Source organism: Mastigoproctus giganteus, chromosome 5 (assembly GCF_048544385.1).
Source record: "Mastigoproctus giganteus isolate SK-2022 chromosome 5, ASM4854438v1, whole genome shotgun sequence".
NCBI classification, from domain to species: domain Eukaryota; kingdom Metazoa; phylum Arthropoda; class Arachnida; order Uropygi; family Thelyphonidae; genus Mastigoproctus; species Mastigoproctus giganteus.
Genome location: NC_143579.1, coordinates 77,472,146 through 77,498,777, shown reverse-complemented (window position 1 = coordinate 77,498,777; position 26,632 = coordinate 77,472,146). Strand labels below are relative to the sequence as shown.

The following is a 26,632-nucleotide window of genomic DNA, read 5'->3' as shown; positions in this document are numbered from 1 at the left end:
AATATAAAATGAAACCTAAAAAAATGTGAATTTTAAAACGCCGTGAATATTTTCCGCCATAAAAAACATGGGCGTGGCTAAAAGTATCTTTCCCGGTCAAAACAGCGCTCAGTGGGTGGGGGAGAGGGGTGAAAAAATCGGGAGCGTGGATGTTTCTCGCTAATCCTTGTTCAGTATGTTTTAGTCATGGAAGGTTTCGTCGTTTGATTTTAATTTATATGTTTATAAATTGAATAAATTTATCAATTTATAAATTGATATGCTTACAAAAATGATAACTCTACCGTTTTGCAGTGTAAAACAGACTTTTTCGAGTGTGTTAACGGAAGAAAGTGACTATTGTGGACAAGTTCTTTCTAACCCCTACAAAAATATGGCTACGAATAAAAAGAGAAATGTGAAAATATCAAAGAAGGTGATGACACTAGCGAATAAAATTGAGTTATTAGACGAAATTTCTAATGGTGAAAGTGTCTCCTCAGTGGCAAAACATTATAAAATCAATGAGTCAACAGTACGATCAATCAAGAAATCGGAAGAAAAAATCTGCCGTAGTGTCCGTGAAACCGCGCTAATTGCTTCAAAAATTTGCTCTGTAACTTGTGATGTTAAATTTAAAAAAATGGAAAAGCTTTAAATCTGTGGATAAAAGACCGAATTCAAAATAAAATTCCGTTAAGTTCACTCATCATTCGTGAAAAGGCAAAACTTCTTTATCAACACTTAAGCGAAACTGGTGATAGCACTGGCGGGATAAGTTTTTTTTTTGCTAGCAAAGGCGCTGATTTGAAAGATTTGTTTGAAATTTCTAATAAATATTACATTTAATATTAAATTGTTTCTTATTTTCATTTCGATGCCATATGCTTGCATTTCACTATGTACTGTTATGTACAGTAATATTATGAAGGTACATATAATATATACATAGACAAAATTTTAGACTAGTTTTTCTTATATATTTCATACTTTGGAACGGAACCCCTTTATTACTATGGGAGCCATAACTCAGTATTCGCGACATTTCTCAGGAACGTAACCCCCGCGAATAGCGAGGGTTTACTGTATATAAAAAATACCCATTGAGAACTTTTGGTGCTTATTTCAATCTTAGAGAATTACATCCAAGTTGATATAAAAGTTTTCACTCAGAATGATTCCACGAATAACTTTCAAAATTAGGGCATAAAGTCATGGGACACCCTGGATACCTAGGTAGAACTGGACGAATACAGTGCAGAACTGGGTGCAGTTCTGCACTGTATCCAGTCTCCTATTTTTACCCATTTTGGATCAGAGTAATTTAATTTACAAGTCAATTCATTTGACTGTTTTTCTCGGAATCATTCCCCTCTGAATCTGTCTTGTTCTTAGCTTTATTACAAAGTTTCTTTTTTTCTTGTTTTCTTTTCATGAAAGCAATATTTTCAGATGTTATTTATAACATTTGTGATGCAGATTGCTTTTTCTTAATGGTTGCTGCTTAAAGAGAAGTCGAGAACTGTTTCACTGACCTTTTAGATATAGGGCTATCTTCGTGGATTTCATTGTCTTGAGAATTACTAGGCTTATTTAACCCATTTCCCATTTATAGTGATATTTGCTATCCGAATGGTCAACGCCGGAGTGAGTGCAGTGGCACACGCGTTTTAGTTACCCATGGTTCGAGCTCATGTGATTGCTACATACGGTTAATGATTGTATTCTTTTCAAAGTGATTAGCGGAAATTCCTCCGACCTACGTAGTCGTTCTATAGTGTGAACAAATAAATCACAGAATACGGACAAAGACTGCAAGCAATTTCAAACTTAAGTACATTATTTCTCAATGTAACATTTTTGCAAATGAGAAATAAATTATATATTTATTTCTCATTTGAGATATAAATTATTAATCAAAGTTAATTTTAACATTGCTTGATTAATTTATTTAATCCTTAAATTTTATCCATGTTGATAAGTTTTGTCGTTTATAGCCATAAAAAAAAATCCTCATCTCTGACATTTCTCTAATTCTGTATACCAGTAGGCTGTGTACATAACGTAAATCATTTAGCCGTGCAGTTCATATTATACAAAATATGACTAAACTGATTAGAACACTCAATTAGACTACGTATTGCCAATCCATAAAACTCAAGCGGCAACGTGACAAATTCTCCTGAGATGGCTGAAAGCGATCATTGATTTATTAATGAATTTGGTAGTGTAATTCTTTGTTAATATCATAAACTCGATTCCTTATCATGAACAATGCATTATGTCTTTATAGGTGCAAAACTCGATTCCTTATCATGAACAATGCATTATGTCTTTATAGGTGCAAAACTCGAGAGTAACGTTATGAACGTTACTCTCGAGTAACGCTGTGGTTCATCCCACAGCGCCAGTTCTGCTTACCAAAAGTGGCCCACTGGGCACTCACATCCTTTCGTCCGGGCTTCGAGTCAAGCAAGCCGGACTTCTCACCCATTTAAAGTTTGAGAATAGGTTGAGGTCGTTTCGGCCCCAAGGCCTCTAATCATTCGCTTTACCGGATGAGACTGATTCCCTCGAGCGCCAGCTATCCTGAGGGAAACTTCGGAGGGAACCAGCTACTAGATGGTTCGATTAGTCTTTCGCCCCCATATTTTCAGTGACTATCACTGGGGGTGGGGTTGTACTTCGATGAAGACAGCTAATAAATAGCCAGGAACTTAGCCATATGTCTTCAATATGTCCAGAAAAAAGTTGCACTTATTATAAAGCCAAAATTGTCAGGATTTAAAATAAAGTGAAAAATCACCAGAAAAACCTGATACTTCCTGTTAAGACCGCTATATAAGCCATATTTCACAAGTCGTAATAATACCTCCCATTATTGTCAGACGAACGGATTCCAGTTTCAAATGGGTGGTGAATGGTAGAGCAATTATCCTGCCACGGAGGCCAAATAAGGGGACTCTGTAGTGAAATCGCCCATGGCAATTAGCACAGGAAAACGATCCACCTTTGATATTATTGATGTCAAATTTTCGAAAGAGGAATAGGAAAAATGAAGCGAGTTCTGCTATTAGTTATAGGATAATGGAATGGGGTTTCAAAAATAGAAGGATCGAACCAGTTGCGGCTGTTTACTAATTTCTCCGTAAAAAGTAATAGATGATGAAGTCATCGATTAGGATCCTAAATTTTCCTCAGTTTGATAAGCATGCCACAAAGGAAGTCCTAATTAGCATTTTGAAAGGAATTCTGTCTAACACACAAGAATTTGATTAATCTCTTTTAGAAATTCAATCTTAACAATTCAATTTCTCTGAAGTGGAGTCCTTATATCATCAGTAAAGTATAACCGAGGTAATCACAAACATAGTAATATCTGACGACAACACAATCATTAGTAAAATTAAATTTCGGTCGCTTAAAATAACCGACCGTATGTTTTGCTCTTATAAAGTAGAACTGTTAGTTGTGTACTGCTCAACGTGTTCCTTGAAGTAGAATATTCAGTAAGTACGAGCGATAATTTTTATTTAAAACTGTAATTATATTGATACACAGGCAGGAAAAGTACATTGATACACAGACCCCGCATTTCCTTATGAAATATGGGAGATGAATACCTAGATTATAAAAAGAATCATTTTGTTTATTTTATTTTAAAAAACAACTAAATATAAAATTAGGCTACGATACAAGCAGAGAGATAGATGAGCGTTAGGACAACGAGTAGGATGGGCATATTGGAGAACATGAGACAACGGAAAAGGGTAAAATAAATATTGCGATGTTGTGAGATTAGATGGAAGGAGAAAGGGCACTTTAGAAGTTATGGGGTAAGAGCTTTATATTTACCAAAGTTAGTGAGAATAAGGATGGTACAGAAGTAGTTTGGAGTAAGTCAGTATCTGAAAGTGTGGAAGAGGTTGAATACTGTATATTAATGATATGTTGATGTTTGTAAAAATGAAAGTGGAACCAACAAAAGAATGACATTAGTACGAGTGTACCCGTGTTTCACGTTCTCTTCTTTTCCACTTCTCTTATTGGCTCGTATGCCAACAAAAGAGCGTGAAGAAGAGGAGATTATGGGACAGTATGGGCTGGCTAGATGGAATCACTGATTAAAAAGGCTGGTAGAGTTTTGTGAACAGAAAAATAAATTTTCTGTTTATACTCCAGGATGCCACATAGAATCAAGAGTTCAGGAGGATCGTTCTAATAATAACAAATACTTGGTTTAGACAACATAAAAGAAGTAGATACACATGGAAAATTCCTGGGGAAGGAGTAGATTTCGATTGGATCATAGCTTGGTCTGAAACAGATACAAAAACAGTGTAAAGCACTCACATGCATACTCAGGACTAGACATATATTATATACTGTATGTCTAGTCTGAATATTCATTTCAGTATGCATGAGATCACGATACTATTACTAATGGATGCCAAATTAAAGTTAAAAAAAAAGGTAAGAGTGGCAAAGAGAGTTAGAATATGAAACAATTGGAGAGTAAGAACAAGGAAAGATATTATGGAGAAAAAATTAAGAGAAAAGGGGTGATCAGATTGGATGATCAAACTATAAATAATAAATGGGTGTTTAAAAGATAATATAAAGAAAATAGCTGAAAAGAAATAAGATATAGACAGCGGATAACACCTAGGAAAACGTTGGTGACAGAACATGTGATAACGGAAATGGAAAAATACTAATACTGAAGATGGTAGGAGGAGGTATACAGAGGTTAACAATAAGCTTAGACTGGTAACTGATAAAGCAAGTGAGGAATTGTGGGAACGGCTTTGTAGGGAATTGTAGATATTACAGAGATTAGAGAGATACAATTTAATGTATGAGAGACAAGGAAATTAAATGAGTTCGAATCCTGTCAATGACGCGAGGAGCTTGTATAGGCTTTTTTCACTACGTGGCTGAATTAGTCTTTCTCAGACGATAATAGCAAGGTTTCTCCTCCCAGAAACGTTTTCGTCTAGCATCATCAACAGGCAAACCCAAAGAATTCACTCAATTTTCAGACATAATGCACTCGAGTAGATAAGGTAATTCTTGGGTAGCGCTAATATGATTTTTTTTAGTCATCATGTACGCATGGGTGACTTGGTCGTCTGCTCTGCTCTTACATCTTAAACGACATCTTAGATTGCAATATTGCTATCCGCAGTGGTTGACTAGGCTCTTCACAGAGCCTCTTCACTATCTGTAATGTGGTACCTTTCTCAAAGCTAAGCATCACACTGTGGGATACCTCACCGTTATGATGTATTGGTGATTGACTGACTGTGACTTTGCTACTGATGATTACAGGACTTACTGGACGTCACATTTAACCTAAGCTGTTAATAAGGTTTGTGCCTGCTTCTGGGCTAAAATGCTTGTGTAAAGTTATGTCTGTTAAATGGTACTGGCCTAGGCCTTTTTTTTTTTTCTCTTTAGGTTGGGGATTATTGATCTTATATATAACCTTTAATTTTTGATATTTATGTTAATTTTAAAATCTAACGAGATTACTTGCTTTGTTTAGTTTGAAAACCTAAGTATCATTCGATTACCTCAATATGTTGAGGTTAATCTTGTGTACAGCGTTTAATTTTTGTATAGTTGTTAAGATACCCTCTCTTTTTTTTATTTTTTTTTTTTTGTAAATTTTTGGCTAGTCTTTGGCTCGAACTTTGTTGGGCTCTTGGAATCTCTCTCTCTCTCTCTCTCTCTCTCTTCTGCTGCTGCTGGCTGGTAGCCTCTGGTCTGCCTTCCCGTGGTGGTGATGGCGCGTTTCCTACCTGCTGATTCCGGGTAGTCAAACAGCCAGTTAATTTCTGGCCATTTCTAAAGAATCCTGTTTCTTAAAAGTGAAACAAGGCGGAGGTGAATTAACGTTCCAGGTGCCGCCCTACACAAATACATACATTCATACATCATCGTTATACGAAATATCATAATCCTAAACTAGCTATTTACTCGCGCGCGCGCGCACACACACACACACACACACACACACACACACACACACACACACACACACACACACACACACACGACGACGTTCCCGATCCTGAAAAGGGTAAATATACATTTCTTCAATTTCATTGGACTCGAGCTATATGCCGAAAAATCTCCCCGGATGACGTATACAAAGAGGAGAAAAATAAACCCAATGCACGTCTCTATAAATGGACATAAAATCATACTTGTCAACTCCCACAATTACTTTTGTTTGGTCTGGTATTCGAATCTGTCTTTTCTGGAGCACTTCAAGGAAACAAGAACAGATTCTACGCAGCCCTTTCGTCTGCCCGACAGGAACTGGTTGGTTACGGCTATAAGACGCTATTAACTAGATTTGTCCAAACTTGTGTTGTACCGGTGGCTCTCCACGCATCGGAAATCTGGTCCTCCGCCCCACCTACCTACCTACCTACAGTAGTTCTTGTGGCTTGAGTATTGGCTTTTATGATCCCTCAATAGGACTTCAGGACATCCCCTTACTCTCTCTCTCTCTCTCTCTCTCTCTCTCTCTCTCTCTCTCTCTCTCTCTCTCTCTCTCTCTATAGCTATACTACATTCACTGCATGGAATGACCCCTTGGAAACAAATCATCATCACTGGCAATATAATTACCCTCTCCAAGTTTATTTCGGGTAGACTAGATACTCCCAACATCGATAGCCTCATCATCCTGCCCAAGGCTAACAGAAGAATATCTAACCACCAAACATCTATGATCCGACTTGCCCTCAACCAAATCAGCTCAATCATATGTTCCCAGCAAACACAATTGGACTGCTGAACGATCTAAATGTTAACCCCGAGGCGATTTGCGTGGACAAGGCCTACAGATCAAAAGTTTTTTTTGACACTTACGCCATCTTGCAATTTTAAACGCTTCAATTCACCTTCTATCTCCGTGAGCTTCTGTGTTTGAGGATGACCTAAGCTCCTTTTCCTGTTCCGGATAGCCTTCTACAACTTGCCGACACCGCCGCACCCTTCTTTGAGGGATACTGAATTATTTAGAACATTTATCTTTACCATATTCTGTCTTGCCTGCTGTAATTAATTTGATTAGATCTCTGTATCTTTTATATTACTCAATGTATATATTGTTTTAATCTGTTGTAGTTGTGCTAACTCTCCTAGCAAATATTTGCTGTCTAGGGGTGGATGTAATTTTTCCTTTACCTGAATAAATAATAATAATAATAATAATTCTAATAACTGCATAAGTAGAAATAATGATGTTGCCGACATCATTATATGCAGCAAAAACAGAAAGACCACATTTCCACATCTACCGCTTGTAGAAGCGCATCTGAAAATCTAACTGATATTTGCCTCCAACGTCATGGACTTATGCCATTCCTTAAAAATAGACCTAACGAACTGCAGAATGCAAATTTTGGTAGAAGTTTTCTCCATATCCAGTTCTAACACAGCAAGGCTCACCAGAAACCAACCTATTTACCTTGCCGTAACAAGAGAACCTCACGTGTTCAGCTAGTAGGGAAGTTCTAGATGTGTTCTTCCATGGATTTATCATAATCATTTCCTGCAAGAAAATTCGGAGCGGACGACAAATTATATCCCTACTAATTGCATTTTCTCATTTTTGTTAATTTTATATTAATTATCTTAATTGTAAATTTTTGTTTCTTATTTTATTGTTTTCCCAATTTCATAATGTCAAACTATACCTCCTGTTTTGTTATTGTTATGCACTATTAAGCGAGTCTGTCTTTTGAGTTTTATAACAGCAAATTGTAACTTCATAATCGACTTGTAACATGCCTTCATGTGTAGCACAGTTAGTATAATCACCGTCCTCCTCACCGGGTGGAAATGACTTGAGTTCATTTGTGTCGTTGGAGAGATTCCGCACAACAAAAATACCCAAGTTCATGACAAGAGAGGCTGAAGATTTAATTGAGCAAAAAATAAAAATCATGGGATAGTTACACACTGTCTAATCTATTTCTTTAATCAATTTTAATGACTGCAACTGGTAATATTACTTTCTTTTTTCTGCAATTCGTAAACTAACGAATGCCTCACAGTACCCGTTTCACTGAATTAGGGTCTCTAATGTTAAGCAAGTGAAGGAACTTTTGGTATTGCCTAAAAAGTAAGTAAAAGATCCAAGTATTAAAACTATATAACAAATTCTTTTTGTCATCGGTAGAGAGAATTTTGTTTCTTGAAAAAGAGACAAATCCATCGCAGGCACATTTGTACGCTCTTCAACGAAACTATGTTTTTATGTTTTTATATTTATTAGAAAACGAAACACTTCTTGGATTAAAAAAAAATCTTATGATTTATTTAAATATAAAATAAAGTACATTTTCAATATATGTTCTCTCAAGCGTGTGTGTGTGTGTGTGTGTGTGTGTGTGTGTGAGAGAGAGAGAGAGTGAGAGTGAGAGTGAGAGAGAGAGAGAGAGAGAGAGAGAGAGAGAGAGTGAGAGTGAGAGAGAGAGAGAGAGAGAGAGAGAGAGTGAGAGAGAGAGAGAGATGTTGTTTTGGGTTTTTAGGAGCATCGGCAACTAAGGCCATGTTGCTCTCTGTATATCGATCGTCTGTAAATTGCGTGTTTCTGAGGTCGATTTTCTGTTTGCAGAACGAAAAACCCAAGTTTCCGGGAAAAAAAAACCATGCTACCTTCGTCTGAGACCGAGTAACTGTTCTGACTACTGGTGGGTGTCTGCTGCTCTGCTCTACCTTCCTCAACTCCCAATGTCTGAAAAAGAGCAATAAAAATTCCTCCCGTCATGAACGGGATTCGAACTCAGGTCTTTTCCACCCGGTGTGAGAAGGACGTTGTCTTCTTGAACTATGTCTCCTTCCATATTTTGGAAACGCATTCTTGGCTTATTTTTATTTATTTATTATACTGTATATATATTTTTATTTATTATGCTATATATATATGGAAGGAGACTGTTCTTTTGGAAGTGACAAGAAAAAAAAATGTCTTTCGTCAATCAAATGAAATTTTATGTCTACCCTACTAGCAAATTAACTCTAAATTTATTGGTCCAGGTAACAACCCAACTGGAGCGGTTTTTATTTCCTTCTAGTGCTCCAATAATTACCCACAAAGCACGAGGTTGCAATCCTCCAGAACTAGTGCGCTCTTACATTTTTTCCCAATATTTTTACTCTTTGTTACAGCTCTAGAGTTGCTTGATTTGGTATTGCAAGCTATATGAAAACGCAATCCGGATAAATAAAGGGGGTGGGGGTATGGTTTCTATGAACAAAACATTTCTGAGGGCCTTCATCATATTTAAGCACGCCTCTAATTTTCTCTTTTTTGTGATCGCATTGAACCATTCGGGATTGGTTTGGTTTCTACTTATATAAGCTGGCTAAGCCAGAAATAAGATCCTTCGGAAAATCACAGGAGAAGACGCAAAACTTAAAAATAAAATTAATGACTTGGTTAAGAAATACAATGTCATGTTGTAAAAAATGTCGCTGGAATGAACAAAATATTCTGATGTCTGCAATTTCTGGTATCCCCAAACTTTGTTTTTTGTTTGTCATTTCTTGTATAATTATAGATCTCTGTATTTTCTCTTGGGTTTGTGCATGGATGTAATTGCGCCTATTATAACAGAATTCTGTGCTGTTGTACTTCCCGAAATCCCAAAATGAGAATTGGCTCTCACTTAATTTCTTCTTCCTTCTTTTTTTTTTTTTTTTTTGTTGTTGTTTAATTTAGGTAATAGTGTTTAATTTGATTAATTAATTGCACAACTAATAATTTTTAATACTGCTGATCGTGAAAGGGAAAGTAGCACAGAAAGTTTTAAAAAAAAGGGTTTACGTTTATGAAGGCTAAGTATGGTCTCTTGTCTCTTCAGCATCGCTCAATGATTAAAAATGATTTTAAAAAATAAAAAAAAATTAATAAAAAAATAAAAAAGCTCCAATTGGAGCAGCACCCTGGCTTGTAATCTGTGCGGATATCGCAAACTACATCAGAACAGATTAATATTTATTATCAGAGTAGACGTTGGATGTCGGTACTGTTCTGACTACTGGTGGGTGTCTGCTGTTCTGCTCTACCTTTCTCAACTCCCAATGTCTGCTATTCACCTAGGACTATATTCTGATTTAGTAACCATATATACTTGATGGACTGCTGGTAATAGGTGGACTTAATTTGGTTTTTCTGTACTTGCTGCTAACAGTGTTTACAGTCTGCCCAGATATATCTCATGTGTAGAGCACATCTTCGGTGAACCCATTACTTCTTTGGACTTCATTGAATTATTTATGTATATTATATAAGTGGATTCATGTATCTATGCCTCCAAGTGCAGTATTCTATGATATGGCTGGGATGCCAATTTTTGGCAGGGAACGCTAGGAAAAAATCGATTAATGACTAAAACTAGAGTATAAAATCCTTATATTCTTATGATTAGAATAAGGATTAAGAATATAATCCTTATATCTTCCTGGAGAAGATATAAGAAATTCAGCTTTCTTATATCTCTCTCATATCAAACGATCTCTCTCTTTTGGGTGGGTGTAATTTATTGGTGCGACAAGAGAACACAATACAGCATAGTCAGAATTTCATATTATCTGTGAAATTCAGACCGATAACATCTTATCCCAGTACAACGCTAAATTCTCACTATTGATGACATGAAGGTTTATGCAACCATTGACAATCATGCCTGTCGACACCATGAAATCATCTCTCTCTCTCTCTCTCTCTCTCCATATCTATTCCTTACCAAGTTTTAAATTAATTAAAGCTACAGCCCGAGTCCAATCTCTTCAGATTAATTTTGAGAACCATTTTGTAGACTTAATATTGATTCATGTAAGAAGAGCAAGTGACTGGTTTGTTGTCCTTCCAAGTCAAATAATTTTGCACCCATTTGAAACTGAACTCTATTTTCTGCCTTCTGTTTGCTCTTAAAAGATGCAGACCGCATATATAGCCTTCCACGAAAATCCTCTTGCGCATCTCCCTTGAAACAGTCTTTCAGTGGTCGACAGTGGAAGCTGATGTGCAGTATACAGTCACTGATGGTGTTTCTGTTATAGCAATAATGTGGATTTTGTTTTGATGAAATACCCAGGATGCTTTGGATAAGTATTTTACGCACTTTCAGTTGTCTGTAATTGCTTGGAGTTTGGAGTTTATTGGGTCTGTAATTGCATCTGTCTTAATGATATATCATGATGCTGCGCGGGCAACGTTTAACCATCTTGCTACCTTCTGCTTCAGTTTGTTATGTTTCCATTTTCATAATTTCCCTCCACTATACACAATTGTCTGAAATGTACAAAATTGTTTGAATATAAATAATTTGTTTATACTCCGGGACGACCAAACGGTCAGAGTTCACAAGATAGACAGGATACAAGGAAGCACCGTATTCAGCAGTCACGGGCTTGAACTCCGGTCACTCAAGGCACGTGTACTTATGCACCCGCGCGCCTGACCACTAGGCTACGGCGGCCTCTATGTCTTGATATATTCAAAATACTTATATAACAGAGGCCGCAGCTTGCAATTCAAAAGTGAAAATCGATTGGGTCAGTACCTTTTATTCAACATATTTTATCAAAATTTAATGAATATTTGATTATAAAAGAAATGAATTTTTGTATGTCACGATTTTCATTTCCTTCGCTTCAGAGTCTTTTTCCCTTTAAAAGTCCTCCTCCTCTTGAATGGGAGGCCTTTTAAAGGGTAAAGACTATTACTACATGAAATTCTTTATAGATTTCAATTTATTGAGACACTTATGAGGTTAAAAATCTCCTTCAAGCACTTTCAATGTTAAAATAAACAAGTTGTGCTTGATTTCTTACTAGAAAGTGTACTCAGTGTACAACGCGTGCCAGGAGACGTGTTCCACCGGAAGTCTCCCTGTGGAACCCAGTACGCCACTTAACTTTCCAGATATCCACCGCCATCCCCCCCATGTTAGTCGAAGATTTAGTAAGAATCATTTAGTAAGATTCAGTAAGAATCCACAAACGTAACTGAGTTGTATATTTTAGCGTTGAATGTTCTTGAAGGGGTTTTTGTACCTCATGAGTCAGTCCGGATTTATGCTGGAGAATCTGTCTTTTTTACTCGATGTGATCCTTCTCCGTCTCACCTTCTTAATATAGTTGGTGACAAAGAGTTTCTCCGTCTTTGTGCAAAAACTCACTTTTCTCCCCCTTTTTTTTTCACAAAAACGAATAATAAAACTAGATTAAAACTGGAATTTTATAAATAAAAATTTACGAATTTCTGCATATTTTCATTAACGAATTGCCCCTCAGGTGTGCTGTTGTATTCTACACTGAAAAAATATATACGCGTGATAATAGCCTAGATCTCTGTTATGTGCAGTCATTTAATATAATTACGTAGTGAGAAGCTATTTAACAGTCTTTCAGTAAGATGGCAGAGAAATACGACGTCAAATTTTAGAAGACATACTGTATACTTAAGATTTTTCCATGTAACAAGTTTGCCTTCTGTGCCCTATATAGATGGGATTTTTCAATTTCAAGCAGCAGGAAACGCAATGTAATCAGACATTTGCAAATAAATAAAGCATGAGAACAGCGTGCAGTGCATAGAAAGAAATGAAAAATAGATTCTGTATTTCATTGTGACGATGATGTCATACGTGCCAGATGTTTATTTGCATATTTTGTCATAGAACATAATCTTCCTCTAAGCTGTGCTGACCATGCAGGCGCGTTGTGCAGAAATACGTTATCCGATAGCAAAATAAAAAAAAAGAATACAATTGTGGAAGGACGATTATGCGGATAGGGAAAGAACACATGGTGATGGCGCTGCAAAATGGACCATTTTCCATTGCTACAGAAGCCAGTACTGAAAGTGATTCCAAGCTATATTCCATTGTGGTGACAATGGAATGTACTTTGCGGAACGTGGAGTCCCACCAGGGGCCCTGCGGCCAAATGCCAGGACACACAACAGAACCTAACGCAATATGTCATATACAGCACACAACACTTTTCTGGCATTTACAGTAGTACTGTATTCCTTCACAGCGAACATATGGTGCAGATGTGGGAAACCAAAGGTAGCGCCTGACCCTAATACTATGCACACTATGTACTTTACGGAGAAAAAATCGTCACAGCGAAAGCAGCTTTCTCTCCTTGGACGGTGACTTTACAGGGACGTCTTCATCCACAGGTGGTTCAGGCTTATTCTACTAAACATCCTGAAAGCATGTGGATTCCTTTAAAACACTGTGTTGCACTTAGTGTTGATAATGCACCTGTTATGATAAGAAAAGAGGGTCGAGCACTTGATCGTAATAGGCTGTCCATGTCGTTTTATTAATTTGTGTGCTGAAAAGAAAGCTGCTTGCCTTCCTGTGAAAGTGGATGAGTGGGTGGAAATTTTTACTGTTATCTTGTGTTATCTTGACAACACAAGACAGTCCGCCACTCTTAACCAAATAGTAACTCTTAATATAGTCATAACGTACATACAGGTGGACCAATTTTTCACAATGGCGAACCTCTTCTTTCTGGGACTTCAGCGTGTCTCAGAAATTAATTACGTTTAAACACATGTATTAAATTCACCTTAGTGAACTTCCCTGTCCGCATTGAGACGCTTCCACACATACATTGAAAACGATTGGCAAAGTTCTCTAAATCTATCTAAAAAAAGAAAGAAGGGATAAAATAAAAATTCTTTTGTGAATTAAAGGTAGATTTCTTTCTGTTTCTTTTTGCAATTTTAGGTGGCATAATTGTCGCGTGCATTTTTAGGTTCTCTCTAATCATTAAATTTAGGATATAAAACATAAGAAAATTATCTATTAAAAGTCATAGAGAATTTCATGTCATTCCTATGGCACAATAGTGAGCTATGTTAAACAAAGTTAAAAGTCAAAAAAAGGCAAACTTTATACTACATTTTGTAAACACCATTATTCCTTGCTCAGCCTGAAAAAAGATGCAGAGGGCACAGAAATGCTTGCGTGATTTTAACCATCTTCTACCCAAATAGCATTATAGCCACCTGGTGTTAATGCTTTTAAATTTGCCATATAATTTACATTAAGGCCAGCTGTTACGTTTAATCGAATTACTCTTACCAATAGCAAGTCGGCTGCACAGCTACCGCGTACCTGCACCTTCCAAACACGATGGTTATTACGTCCACATTTTCTTTTTTGTTGTTATTCTTTTCAAAGTCGCTTTTGCTCTTTTTTGTTGGTTTCAAAGTCGTGTTTTATTCTTTTTTCTTTTCTTTTCTTTTTTTTTTTTTTTTTTTTTGGAGTGGAGGGGGAGGAGGTTTCTCTGTGTACCTTTAACCACAAAAGCCTTTTAATACTAACAGCAGTTTCTTTTGTGTGTGTGTGTGTGTGTGTGTGTGTGTGTGTGTCCTGCCTCCTCCTCTCTTTCACTTTCGTTTTCTCATTTTCTCACTTTATTTCTTTATTTCTGTCATCATCTTCCTCCTCGACCACTGTATACTCTGTCTTTCGTTCTTTCTAATTATTATTTCTCGATGCACATCTCTTTCTTCCTTTCTTTATCCTTTCTCTTTCTTCCTCCCGCCTTTTCCTTTTATATTTCGAAAAGATATATATAGATTAGGAATGAGAGAGATCCACTGAAGGAAATTAATGAAGGAAATGATGTAAGGTGCATATTCAAAACTGTATTTTCAAGTAAAATTGTTAATTTATTCCTAATTCCAAGATATGATTATATTTAACTGAAATATAAGTTAATAAAATATAAGTTATAAAAGTTGTATTTGAAAACAATATGAAGTGGACTTTTCTTTGACTTTTCTGCATTCTGAATCACGAAGAACATTATTACAGTAGATAGAAAGGCATTTAAAATACATAGAAAAATGTAACAAAAAAAATCAGAACTAGCAGAACATCCATACTAGTGTAAAGTAAAGTTAGACAAGAATTGCGATAGGCATGAAGAATATCTAATTAAGTTCCCTATTTTTAAACCTTTCAGAAAAAAATTGAGAAAAATATTAAACCGGATATGTATGTAAAAAATTTTAGCAATAGAATGTAATATAGAAATTTAGGCAGAGGTATGCATAATTTATGGGTCGACGGAAATGAAATATACCCTGTACGAAGTTTACGCGTACATTATCAAGTTGGCCCACACTTTCCGAGAGTTCGATTACTCAGTTGGTTATTGGTTCTAATATGCCATCAAAATTAACAGAATATAATGGAGATTACTTGTAACTATATTTTCATATGATAAAAGAACCTGTATAAGTTCTGAAATGTTATGCTTTTGAATAAATTAGTTTAGTCGTGGAATATTGTACTCGTGTAATTAATTTAAAGTCAGTTCTCAACGAAAAATTTCACTTTCAAAAATTCAAAACTAAAGTGACGTTCATCACTTTCTTCGACAGCAGTGATCCAAACAATCATTCAAATGGAATTTGTTCCACCAAGTACGATAGTGAATGAGGAGTACTGGGCACAAATTTTGTATCGTTTGTTTAAATGAATTCACCGAGTAAAACTCCAGTTTTACTCGATGAATTGGGTTCCTTGATACCAGGAGTAGCATTTGGATGCCACATGTTATCTGGAAATTGTTTTCAGTCAGGCACATCGCTTTAACGCTGCTATGTATCCAACTGCGAATGGGTTTTTCAAACAAGACAATGCGCCATATCACAAGGCCAGAATTGTACAGAACTAGTTCAAAGGAATTTGAGAATAAATTCACAAAACTGCAGTAGCCTCTCCAGTAATCAGATCTCAATTCCAAATGAACACCTGTGGAACAAGGTATCTTCTGTGGTCGATTTGCCGATGTTGCTGGACGAAAAACCTGAGTTTCCAGAGGGGGGGGGGGAAGCTTGCTATCGACGCCTCAGACCGAATAACTCATCCACGGAATGAAAAAGTATATAAAAGTTCCTCGCGTCATTGACGAGATTCGAACCCGGCCCTTTTCTGCCCGGTATGGTAGGACGGTGATTATCACCACTGTGCTATTCGGCAGACTTTCTTTGGAGCAACCATTCAGTTTCCAACAATTGAGTTAGCATTAATCAGTATCTCTGTGCCAGTGCCATCGTGGGTAGTACATTGATCCTATTGATAGGATCGCCGTCCTCCCCACATAAAGTGGGAAAGACCTGAGTTCGAGTCCCTTCGATGAAGTAAGGAATTTTTTACGGTCCTTTTTCACAACTTGGCTGAATTAGTCGGTCTCTGGTGAGGGTAGCATGGTTTTTTCTCACGGAAACTCGGTTTTTCGTTTAGCAAAACATAAAATCAACCTCAGAACCTACACAATTTACAGACAGTATACACTGAGCAATATGGCCTTATTTGCTAATGCTCCTAAAATCCTACAACAACAACAACTCTATTCCACGCTTTTGACAATATAAATAATAATAAATAAATAAATTTTCTGTTTATACTCCGGCACGACAACCATGTCAGTAGAGTTTACAATAAATCGTCAATACAAATATTTATCGTATTTAGTAGTCACGGGCTTGAACCCCGGTCCACTCAAGGAACGCGTGCTATGCACTCTCGCTCCTGACCACTGGGCTACTGGTACCATGCCACTACGAATAGGCTGTTTCAAGGGTTAGTGGCCCTCGGAGTGTGTGTGTGTATACACTGCCCTACCATTAACATCCAGATCCCCTCCATTGATAATTGGTCGCGGCCTACCCAAGCACTACGTGTCAGACAGAATTATAAATATGATTGTACGTCTTCGAAGAGACAGTAGTACGATTGGAAATGTATGCCGCGAGAATGGCGACGGGGTTAGCAGACTTCCAGTGCGGAATGATAATAGGGTGCCGCCTAAGCAATCGATCTGTACATGAAATTTCGTCTGCGTAGTGCCTATCCCTCCTCCCACAATGTCTAGTTGCCAAGCTTTTTGCGGTCTGCACCTTCAAAGCCATACTCCCGATGGATATCGATTAGCACTCCTCACCAATTCGGTTTCCCTTCTTCGAACCCTTTCTAGAAGCCCTATCTTTAGTGCGGTTTGCATTGGACACTATTTCCACATTGGAAACACTGTATAATGGATACTATTTCCATAGTATACCGGGGTTGAAGCCCGTGACTGCTAATACGATTAACATTTGTATTGATTGATTTACTGTAAACACCACTGGAGTATAAACAAGAATATACATGTATTCTAAATACAGTCTCACCATTTTCTTGTATGTATAAAGGGACAGCGGGATCCTTTTCTCCACCTGCTAATGTCTTTTATGTAATTCAACAATATGTGTGATAACAGTTAATCAAATCCGAGGCGATTTTCGACATCAGGTATTTTAACGTGTTTTTTTTTTTTTAAGGAAAAAAGCATTGTGTGTGTGTGACCAGCTTTGAAGAATTTGCTTTATTCAGGGTGGTTAACTATGACAATGTATAGTAGGTGGGGGAGTAAATTATTTTACCCACCGAGTTTTGGTGAGCATCAAAATTTAGATATAATCAGAATTATTTTAAAGGCTGTTTGAAGATGGTACTATTGTGTTTTCCAGTTGCCAGCCAGTGGTGCTTCCATGAATCCTGCACGTTCTCTTGGACCAGCTTTCGTTATGAATAAATGGACCTTCCACTGGGTAAGTGTCTGGAATTTTATTACAGTATTTTGTTTTGACGGTGTCTCATGGTCTCCTAAAGTTTCTGACACTGAAGAAAGTTAATTCATATTTGAAATGGCCAATCCACAAAAAACAGCAAAGATTTTTAGGTTTCCTGGGACCATTCTTGAGCCAGTTGATGGCTATCGGCTATTCTTCATTGTTTTGCTATATGTATAAAATACCTATCATCAGCCAGAGATATTTTTTCAGTACTGATTTTAGACCGCTCAATTGCCAAGAACTTCACCGTTTGCGTCTTTTCGGCAACATTATGCCTTAGAATCGCAAAACTAAATACGGTAGAGTTACACTTAACCGAAATTTTGATTATGCACCCCCCCCCCCCATTTTTAAAATTTTTATTTATTTTTTTTTTTTGCTCCCATAAACTCAAAGAAATTTACACGTTTACTGTAAGAAACAAAAGTAAACAAAACTGTTATACGAATATAATAGAATTATGATTCTACTTATGTAATGCATTGTGAATGAAACAAAAGAATTTCATTGATATCACTTCTGTATAATGCTTTATATAAGTAGAATCAATCAGTAAACGTAGTGATACTGATATAATACGCTGTACTGTAGCTAGAGCTTTTGCCACCCCTCTCAATACACACCAAAAAATACTACAAAAAGTCAAAATGACATATAGGGAAATAAATTAAAACACTGTTTATTTTTGAAGGAAAACTTTAATTCCAACTTTCTAAAATGTTATTTTTCTTGCTTTTCTGTTTAGTAATAAAAATTACTAAGTTAACATAAATAAAAGAATCGTCGAAAAATAAATTTGTGTCACACGTGAAAAGTGCCACCCCCAAAAAAAGATAAAAGGCTTATTCAAAAAAAAAAAAAAAAGGCTACAAAATCATCTTTACATAAACTACTACAAATAAAAAATTTTGTAATAGTCGAAGTGGTATGGATAATATACTTGTTTGGCTTTCTTTCACAGGCACGTCAGACGTGTTAGGTTGTGTGTGTGTGTTTTTTGGATAGGCCTTGTATCTTTTATAGTCCCTTGATTTAGCTTTCCATTAAGAAGGATTTTTTTCTGTACAGCACACATGACCTCTGTAACAAAATCTTTGAACATTTCAAAAGCAATGCAGAAACTAGAGACAAAACATAAACTATGCTTTAACTGCAGATTTATTTTCTTAACGATTCAGGTTATCACTTTTAGTGTGTATGGATTGTTATTAGCTAAATAAACTACCTTAATATTCACAAGAGTGGTCGCTATAGAAAACTAAAGTATAAACTGTTATTTCATTGTACACACAATGTCACATCTAGTTTTAAATATAGAAAACAAATGCAACAACAAAAACATGATGCAACAACGCTCTTCTAGTGTAAACAGTTAGTTAGTTTACCGAAGCTGATTAAGTAATTTTCAAATGCGAAACATCTTACATCTAAATATATTTCTTGACGAAATGTCAAAAAAAAAAAAGTATGAAAAAAGGCTGTTTAAGTATGGGTAATGTATTTCCATCATTTCTACTACCCAGGTAGTATGCTTGCATCGTTTTATTATATCTCATATTGTGAATAACTTCACAACGAGTTGCCTAGGTATTGCACTACTTCGAATAAGTAACGCTTCTCTCGTAGAGAAGACTACTGTTACTTATTCTCAAGTGGGCCCCACCACTCATACGGCATCGTTTGAAATATGGTATGGGATAAAGATCTCTGTTACTATCCCTATTAGACTGTGGAAAGCAAAAAAAGATGTAGTAAGGTGATATTAGGAGAGGAAGAGGGAAAAAATGCCGTCTAAGGAAGAAAGGGATTGTTACTCCTTCAACTCACACCACTCAAACTCAGATTCCTCGAATAGGCAACGCTTCCCCAGTAGAGAAGATTTTTGTTACCTATTCTCGGAAACTCCGTGGCTATCAGCCTCCCCCCCCCCCATACGGCACCGGTTCGAAGCTGGTTGGCTTCATCATCGGTGAGTGGACAGGTACCCTGTTGCAATAATGACAACCCAGTTATGAAGTGTAACTCCACAATATGAGAGATGCTTGATTGTGTGCATGGTTTAATCTAAATATATTTCTTGACGAAATGTCAAAGAGTATGAAAAAGGCTGTTTTTAAGCATGGGTAATGCATACTACCTCCTGGGTAGTAGAAAATGATGGAGATGCATTTCCCATGCTTAAAAACAGTCTTTTTCATACTCTTTGACATTTTTTCAAGAATATATTTAGATTAAACCTTGATGCACACCATCAAGCATCTGTCATATTGTGGTGTTATACTTCATAACTTGGTTTAGTATTTTAGTATTAGTAATGGCCGTATGGTGCAAGAAAGCCTATGGCTTATGCTGCACCAGCCAAAAAAAAAAAAAATCCGAACAAAACAATGATAAAAACAAAAATTAAATAAATAATAATAATTAATAAATAAATAAAAATAATAAAATGAAATTAAAAATTAAATAAAAAGGAGATTAATCCTATCATCCTATGCGCTTCCCTTACCCGAAAGTACTATCCAGATGACCTTTGAATTTCCCCAAACTGTCGGCCTCTACCACCCATGAAGGCAACTTATTCCAGTAATTTATAACTCGTTGCACGGGTTGTCACTATTGCAACAGGGTACCTGTTCACCCACCGATGATGAAGCCAACTAGCTTCGAACCGGTGCCGTATGGGGGGGGGGAGGCTGATAGCCACGGAGTTTCCGAGAATAGGTAACAAAAAAAAATCTTCTCTACTGGGGAAGCGTTGCCTATTCGAGGAATTTATGAGTTTTTGAGTGGTGTAAGTTGGAGTAATTGTCCCTTTCTTCCTTAGACAGCATTTTTTCCTTTTCCTATCCTACCTACACCTTCCTACATCCTTTTTGCTTTCCTAAGTCTAATAGGGATAGTATGAGGATAACAGAGATCTTTATCCCATACCATATTTCAAATGGTGTCGATCTGAGAATAAGTAACAGTAGTCACCTCTACCAGAGAAGCGTTACTTATTCGAAGTAGTGCAATACCTACGCAACTCGTTGTGAAGGTATTCACAATATGAGATAATAAAACGATGCATGCACACTACCATATGATGGAGATGCATTACGCATACTTAAACAGCCTTTTTCGTCTTACAACACTGAGCAACACAAATGTTGCTCTGTGTTTTTTTTCAATGGAAGCAAAGCCGTAAGAATGTTACGGAACGGTTATATTTTTCTTGTATAACGTTTAATTGTTATTCATTATAGAGAAATGTGGATTTTAATAATTCTCGATATTGACGTCCTTGTGGCAGAATTCCTAAACCGTTTGAATGTAAAAATATATATTAATGTATAACCTCTAAAAGGAAGTGGATGATCCTGCTCAAATAGCTAACAAACTGAATGAGTATTTTGCATCTACATTCACGCATGAGGAGTTATTAAGGGAGGAAAATGCCAGAAGTTTATAAAAATGTAACATGGTGCTCAATGGTTTTGTAATAACTGAGAGCAAAGTGGAGGAGAAATTGTTGAAGTTAAACATAAGACGGCAAAGGAACTAAGCAAACCCTTACCATAAATATGAGAGTATCCTTGGACTTAGGAGAAGTCCCCATGACCTAGAGATGTGTAAATGTATCCCTAATTCACAAAGGGGGATCGAAGGGTGACTCGAGTAATTACAGACCAGTAAGTTTAACTTCTGTTTCGGGTAAAATAAAGGAGTCACTGGTTAAAGATGCATTGCAGGATCATCTAGACAAGACTGCAGCAATAATTCAGACACAGCATGGGTTTGTTAAGGGAAAGTCCTGTCTGAAAAATTTGATTGGATACTATGATGTGGTTACAAAGGAACTGGATGCAAAAAATAATTTTGATTATCATATACACTGGTGTGCAAAATTTAAGGACCAGTCAGGTTTTCACCTGTACCTTCTCATAGGAGTGGCCTGCATATGGGAAAAGCATACCAAATGAATCTCGTGAGGTACAGAAATGATGAAGGGAACAAAACCGACACATCAACGGAAACAAAACGGTACAGAGCGACTTTATTCAAAAATGGCAACATAGCACTGGCTGCCATGATACAGATGCATCACTGCCAAAGATGGAACAAAGGGAACGGGTGGCCCTCAGTAGGAGATATGGCCACCCCTAATGTCGATACACGCTTTGCACCGCCTGTCCATACTTAGAACAATGTTGTTGATAAGTTCTTGCGGTAACATCGTCCATTCCTGTTAGTGCCATCTTCAGCTGGTGAACATTTTCTGGTGGGTGTGTACGTGCCGCTAGGCGTCTCCCCAGAGCCTCCCATATGTGTTCGATGGGATTTAAATCGGTAGAACGGTCAGGCCAATCCATACGAACAATGTCCTCATTTTCCAAAAGCATATCAACAGCTGCAGGGCAATATGGTGTGGCATTATCATTCATAAACACAAACTCGGGGCCAATGGCACCTCGGAACAGATACACATGGGGAAGGATTACCTCAGTACAGTAGCGTGCACCGGTTACAGTACCGCCTTCCAGTATCTGGAGTTGTGTACGTCCATACATGATAACGCCTCCCCAGACAAGAACACCTCGACCGCCATATCGATTCCTTTCAGTTATGTCTGCGGGGTGATACCGTGTGCCAATTTCTCACCAGATTAGCTTACGTCCAGAATCGCTGCTTATATTGAATCTACTCTCACCAGTAAAGAGTACCTTGAAGTAAACATTTTGTGGTTGTAACCTTTAGAAATAGTGTTGGTCCTTAAGTTTCGCACACCAATGTACTTGGATTTCAGGAAAGCTTTTGACACTGTTGCGCATGGAAGACTACTGTACAAAATGGTATTAAAGGCAAGTTGTTGCAATGGATAAAAGGGTGGTTGAGTGGGAAAAGACAGAGAGTGGTAATCAATGGACGCTGCTCTTCGTAGACTAATGTTATTAGTGGAGTCCCACAGGGTTCGGTGTTGGGTCGACTGTTGTTTTGTATATTTATCAATGATATTGATGAAGATATATCAGGCTTAGTGTCGAAGTTTGATACAAAGGTTTGTAGGGTTGTTAATGACAGTAATGACTGTGTGCTACTGCAACAGGATCGAGAAAATTTGGGCAGATGGGCTGAGAAGTGGCAATTGAAGTTTAACATTGACAAATGCAAAGTACTGCATATGTGTAGAAGTAACCCCAGAGGAACGTACCATTTGTGTGGTACTACACTTAGGGTGGTAGAAAAAGATCTGGGAATAATTGTGCAGTCAGATAGTTTTCTGAGCAATGCAGACAAGCTGCCAGAGCAGGTCATGGGGTATTGTTAATGATATACAGGAATTTTGCTAGCAAGCAAAAGAAGGTGATTATCCCTTTGTATAAGATAATGGTCAGGCCACGCCTTGAGTACTGCGTACAGATCTGGAGGCCTCCTTTTAGGAAGGATGTAGATCTGCTTGAGCGTGTACAGAGAAGGGCAACAAGATTGATTGGCGATGGGAACGAAGGGGTCCTCTTACCAAGAGAGGGTTGAGCTCTGCAAATTGCAGCGGCTGGAGACTAGGCACCTGCCAGGTGATCGGACTGAGGTGTATAAGGCCTTGAATGGGTTGATCACGCTGAATTCTGATGAGATCCTTCCGCTTGCTCAGATTAATAATCAAGGGGGCCATAAATTCAAATTGAGGAAAGGCAGCTGTAGAATAGATGTGCGGAAATTCGTCTTTAGCCAGCGGGTGGTTAATTGCTAGAACAAACTTCCATCTGTCGTTGTGGAAGTTTATATCTTAAATAAATTCACGGAGGAACTGGACAAACATTTAGAGGGAATGGTTGTGTGAATTTTTTTATTTTTTTGCTGACGCTTGCTTTCTTGCATAACATGCCTCTATTACTATATGAAATTACATTATTTTGCATTATCAAAATATGATTTGACGCAAATAAGGATTCTCTGAATAATTACGAGAATTCTGTTGATTTCAGAATAAAAGCCGAAAATGAGAGGGTATAAATGATTTTTTAGGTTATAAAAAAGATAAGAACCATTCCTGAAAGAGGCGAATGCCTTTATTGATGTTCTTGGCATCTAATTTAATTTCGTTGTCGTGTGATATGACTCCTCCAGGAGTCTTATCGCCCCTGGTGATGTCAATGCATGGAGTTTCTCTCGCTGCGTATGTCCCAATGGCCAGCAGCATGACGTCTCCTTTCAGCCTTCCATATGCCTAACCTAATGTCGATGCTAATTTCCTAATCTCTCTCTCTCTCTCTCTCTCTCTCTCTCTCTCTCTCTCTCCTCATATACTGCTGGAATATCAGCTGTAGCAACACTAACTTCCACTTTAATCCCGTCCTCAGTGTCGGTTAGTCTCCAGAGTAAATTCGATGTATTCCTCCAGAGAATAGATTGCCTTCATCACCACTGATGTTGATTTTACACTGTTTCCATAGCAACTACAGATGTCGCTGTCTTTTATCAGTATTTTCAGAAGAGCTGTTTTTCTCAAAATTTGTCAGAAACGGGTTTTGTTATTATCTCCCCCCCCCCCCGAAGTAAGTTAGGAGAAATCACAAAAGTTTTTCTTCCACCGTAGATGCTTTCTCCTTGGACAGGTTTTGCCAGAAAGTTTTTTTATGTGTTTGTTTGTTTCCTAAGTAAAAAGGAAACAATAAGTCTAACTTACTGTTTTAATATATCTCCTATTTTCCGATTTCAGCTGCATCACTTATTTGTAAAATAACCAGGTCAGACTGATTTTAGAAGACCATTGCTTATTATTTTAAAAAAATTTATTTTCTTATTTTTTTTATTTTTTTTTTTTTTTTAGAAGTCGGTTTAAATTTTCTTGCAGTTGTTCAGTTCTTGGCAACTGGCTAAACGAAAACTGAAGTGCATGTATGCTGTACTGGAGCTGTTTGATAGAAACATTTTAAAATTCGTCAGTAGTATTATTGTCAGTTAGGCGAGAATTTTTGACCATTTTAATGTTGATACTTGCAGAGGCCTAACTAAGTACATTTGCTCTCGGAGAAAGTCCATAAATGTGTGCACCTGTCCAAAAATCGTACGAACTTGTACATGCTATTCATTTACACCCCCCCCCCTTCTCTCGAAATTACCGCCCGGTTGCCCAACGCTAGTTACTCCACTATCTGAGGCACATTTCTAAGGATATTTTATAGACGCGGATATACTTAGGTCCTCCACCAAATTTAAATTATTTACTTAAACTACCAACTTATGACTATACGTTTGGATTTTTTTTTTCTGCCCATTTGTCCTCTGAGAGAACAACTTTCTAGAAGCTAAAAGGGGAAGAAATATTTTGTCTAAGAAAATATGCCGTCGTGACATGACTCGTGGTTATTAACTCTCATTTCCCCCTTCCCCTTCATGGCTAAGAAACCAACAAATCCGTTCGCATCGGAATAATTTATAATTTGTAAATAAGCTGTGAATTAAATATCCACTCAGAAAATGAAGAGGAAAATTCTTATACAGCCACTTTTATTCATAAGCAGTTCTGAAGCCTATTTGAAATTTAAGGATTTTATTCTATGGATTCTGTGGAAAAAAAATTAAAACGGCAGCTATATATTAACTGTCAGAATTTGTGGTGAATACCTCCATTTGTGGGATCTCTTCATTACCAACCTAGGTTGCTCGGTGTTACGTACCCTGCCTAACTCCAAAGTTAATTTTAGACTCCGAAATTAACCTTGGATTTAGGCAGGAAAGGCTAATTCAAATCGGCTAACTTCAGCCCCGAGTGAGGCTGCTTTTAAGAATTCCGACTGGATTCGAACGCAGACATCTCCAAACGAATGACAAGTCGGAAAGAGAGAGATAATAAAATGGAATTTGACAAATGTTATATACCCAAAAGTTATGAAAATAGATAATAGTATGATTTTTTTTTTCTAGGTAGTGATATACTTTAACGGTAATTTGTATACTATTTTTTTAACAATTAGTAACATATGTACCTCTATAATGTTCTCTGCGAATTTTTAAATGAACAATTCAAAGGAATAAAGAGTTCATCAAATTTTATCTGAAGCTCGGTAAAACAACTTCAAAAACTTATGACATTTTTCTAAGTATCCGTTTTTCTAAGTAAGATGAGTTATCCAAACACGCAGACTTCCAGCTGGATTTCAAAATCTTGCAGCCCTCTATCTGACACTATGGCCAAGAAATTAATATTTTTTTTATTATATCAGTTTTAATTTTATTGTTACCCTTTTTACCGCTGTTTGTTGATCCATACTGAATGTCGATTTTAGTGAAAAATAATCAGTGTGATTTAGATTAAAAAGAACTTTTCATACAGGTAATATTTTACTCAAAATCGACATTCAGTATGGATAAGTGTGGAAGCTCATTGAAAGTAGTTAATTTAGACTATCATTTTGGTGTTCATTACATAGGAACTGTATCAGATGTAGATAATTTAAGTGAACATGAAGGATATGCAAATTTCTTACTAAATAAACTTCAGTTACCACAAAAATTAAGTTTTTTTTTTTTTTTTTTTTATATATTCTTTCCCATATGTCTCTGATTTACCTTTGGTAACAACTAAAATGTTAACATGAAAATTTTTAGAATAAATATGAAGCGAAACACATAAGCAGGGAAAGAAGAAAAAAAACGCCCTCTCGAATGAAGTTTAAGTCTTGGTTTATATTAACAACTGAGAAGTGAAATTCAAGGAAGCGAATTCTAATCTGTACAAATTAAATGGCACCAAAGTTAAGACTACACAATGTAAAAAAAAAAAAGCACGAAGCAATTTTCTGAAATAATTTTGAACGCTGTTTGTTGACGAACGCGAATTGAGGTGCATACGAGTTTTTAGAAGGTATGTTTTTCTTCTTTCATACGCTTCTAAGTCCGCACGCGTTAGATAAAACATTCAAGCGAAAATAATTTACCACGTATTTATTATTATTATTTTTTTTCAATAAATTTTCTTATCTCAGA

General features: G+C 36.9%; 1 protein-coding gene across 1 annotated transcript in view; it reads left to right on the top strand.

Moving 5' to 3' along the window:
- LOC150085510 (aquaporin-like) overlaps positions 1–26,632 on the top strand; it is a 409,138-nt gene that overhangs the window by 297,323 nt on the left and 85,183 nt on the right. The window contains exon 3 of the mRNA XM_090374084.1: positions 17,558–17,638. Within this exon, the coding sequence (XP_090230210.1) occupies positions 17,558–17,638 (81 nt within the window). The remainder of the gene's footprint in view (positions 1–17,557; positions 17,639–26,632) is intronic.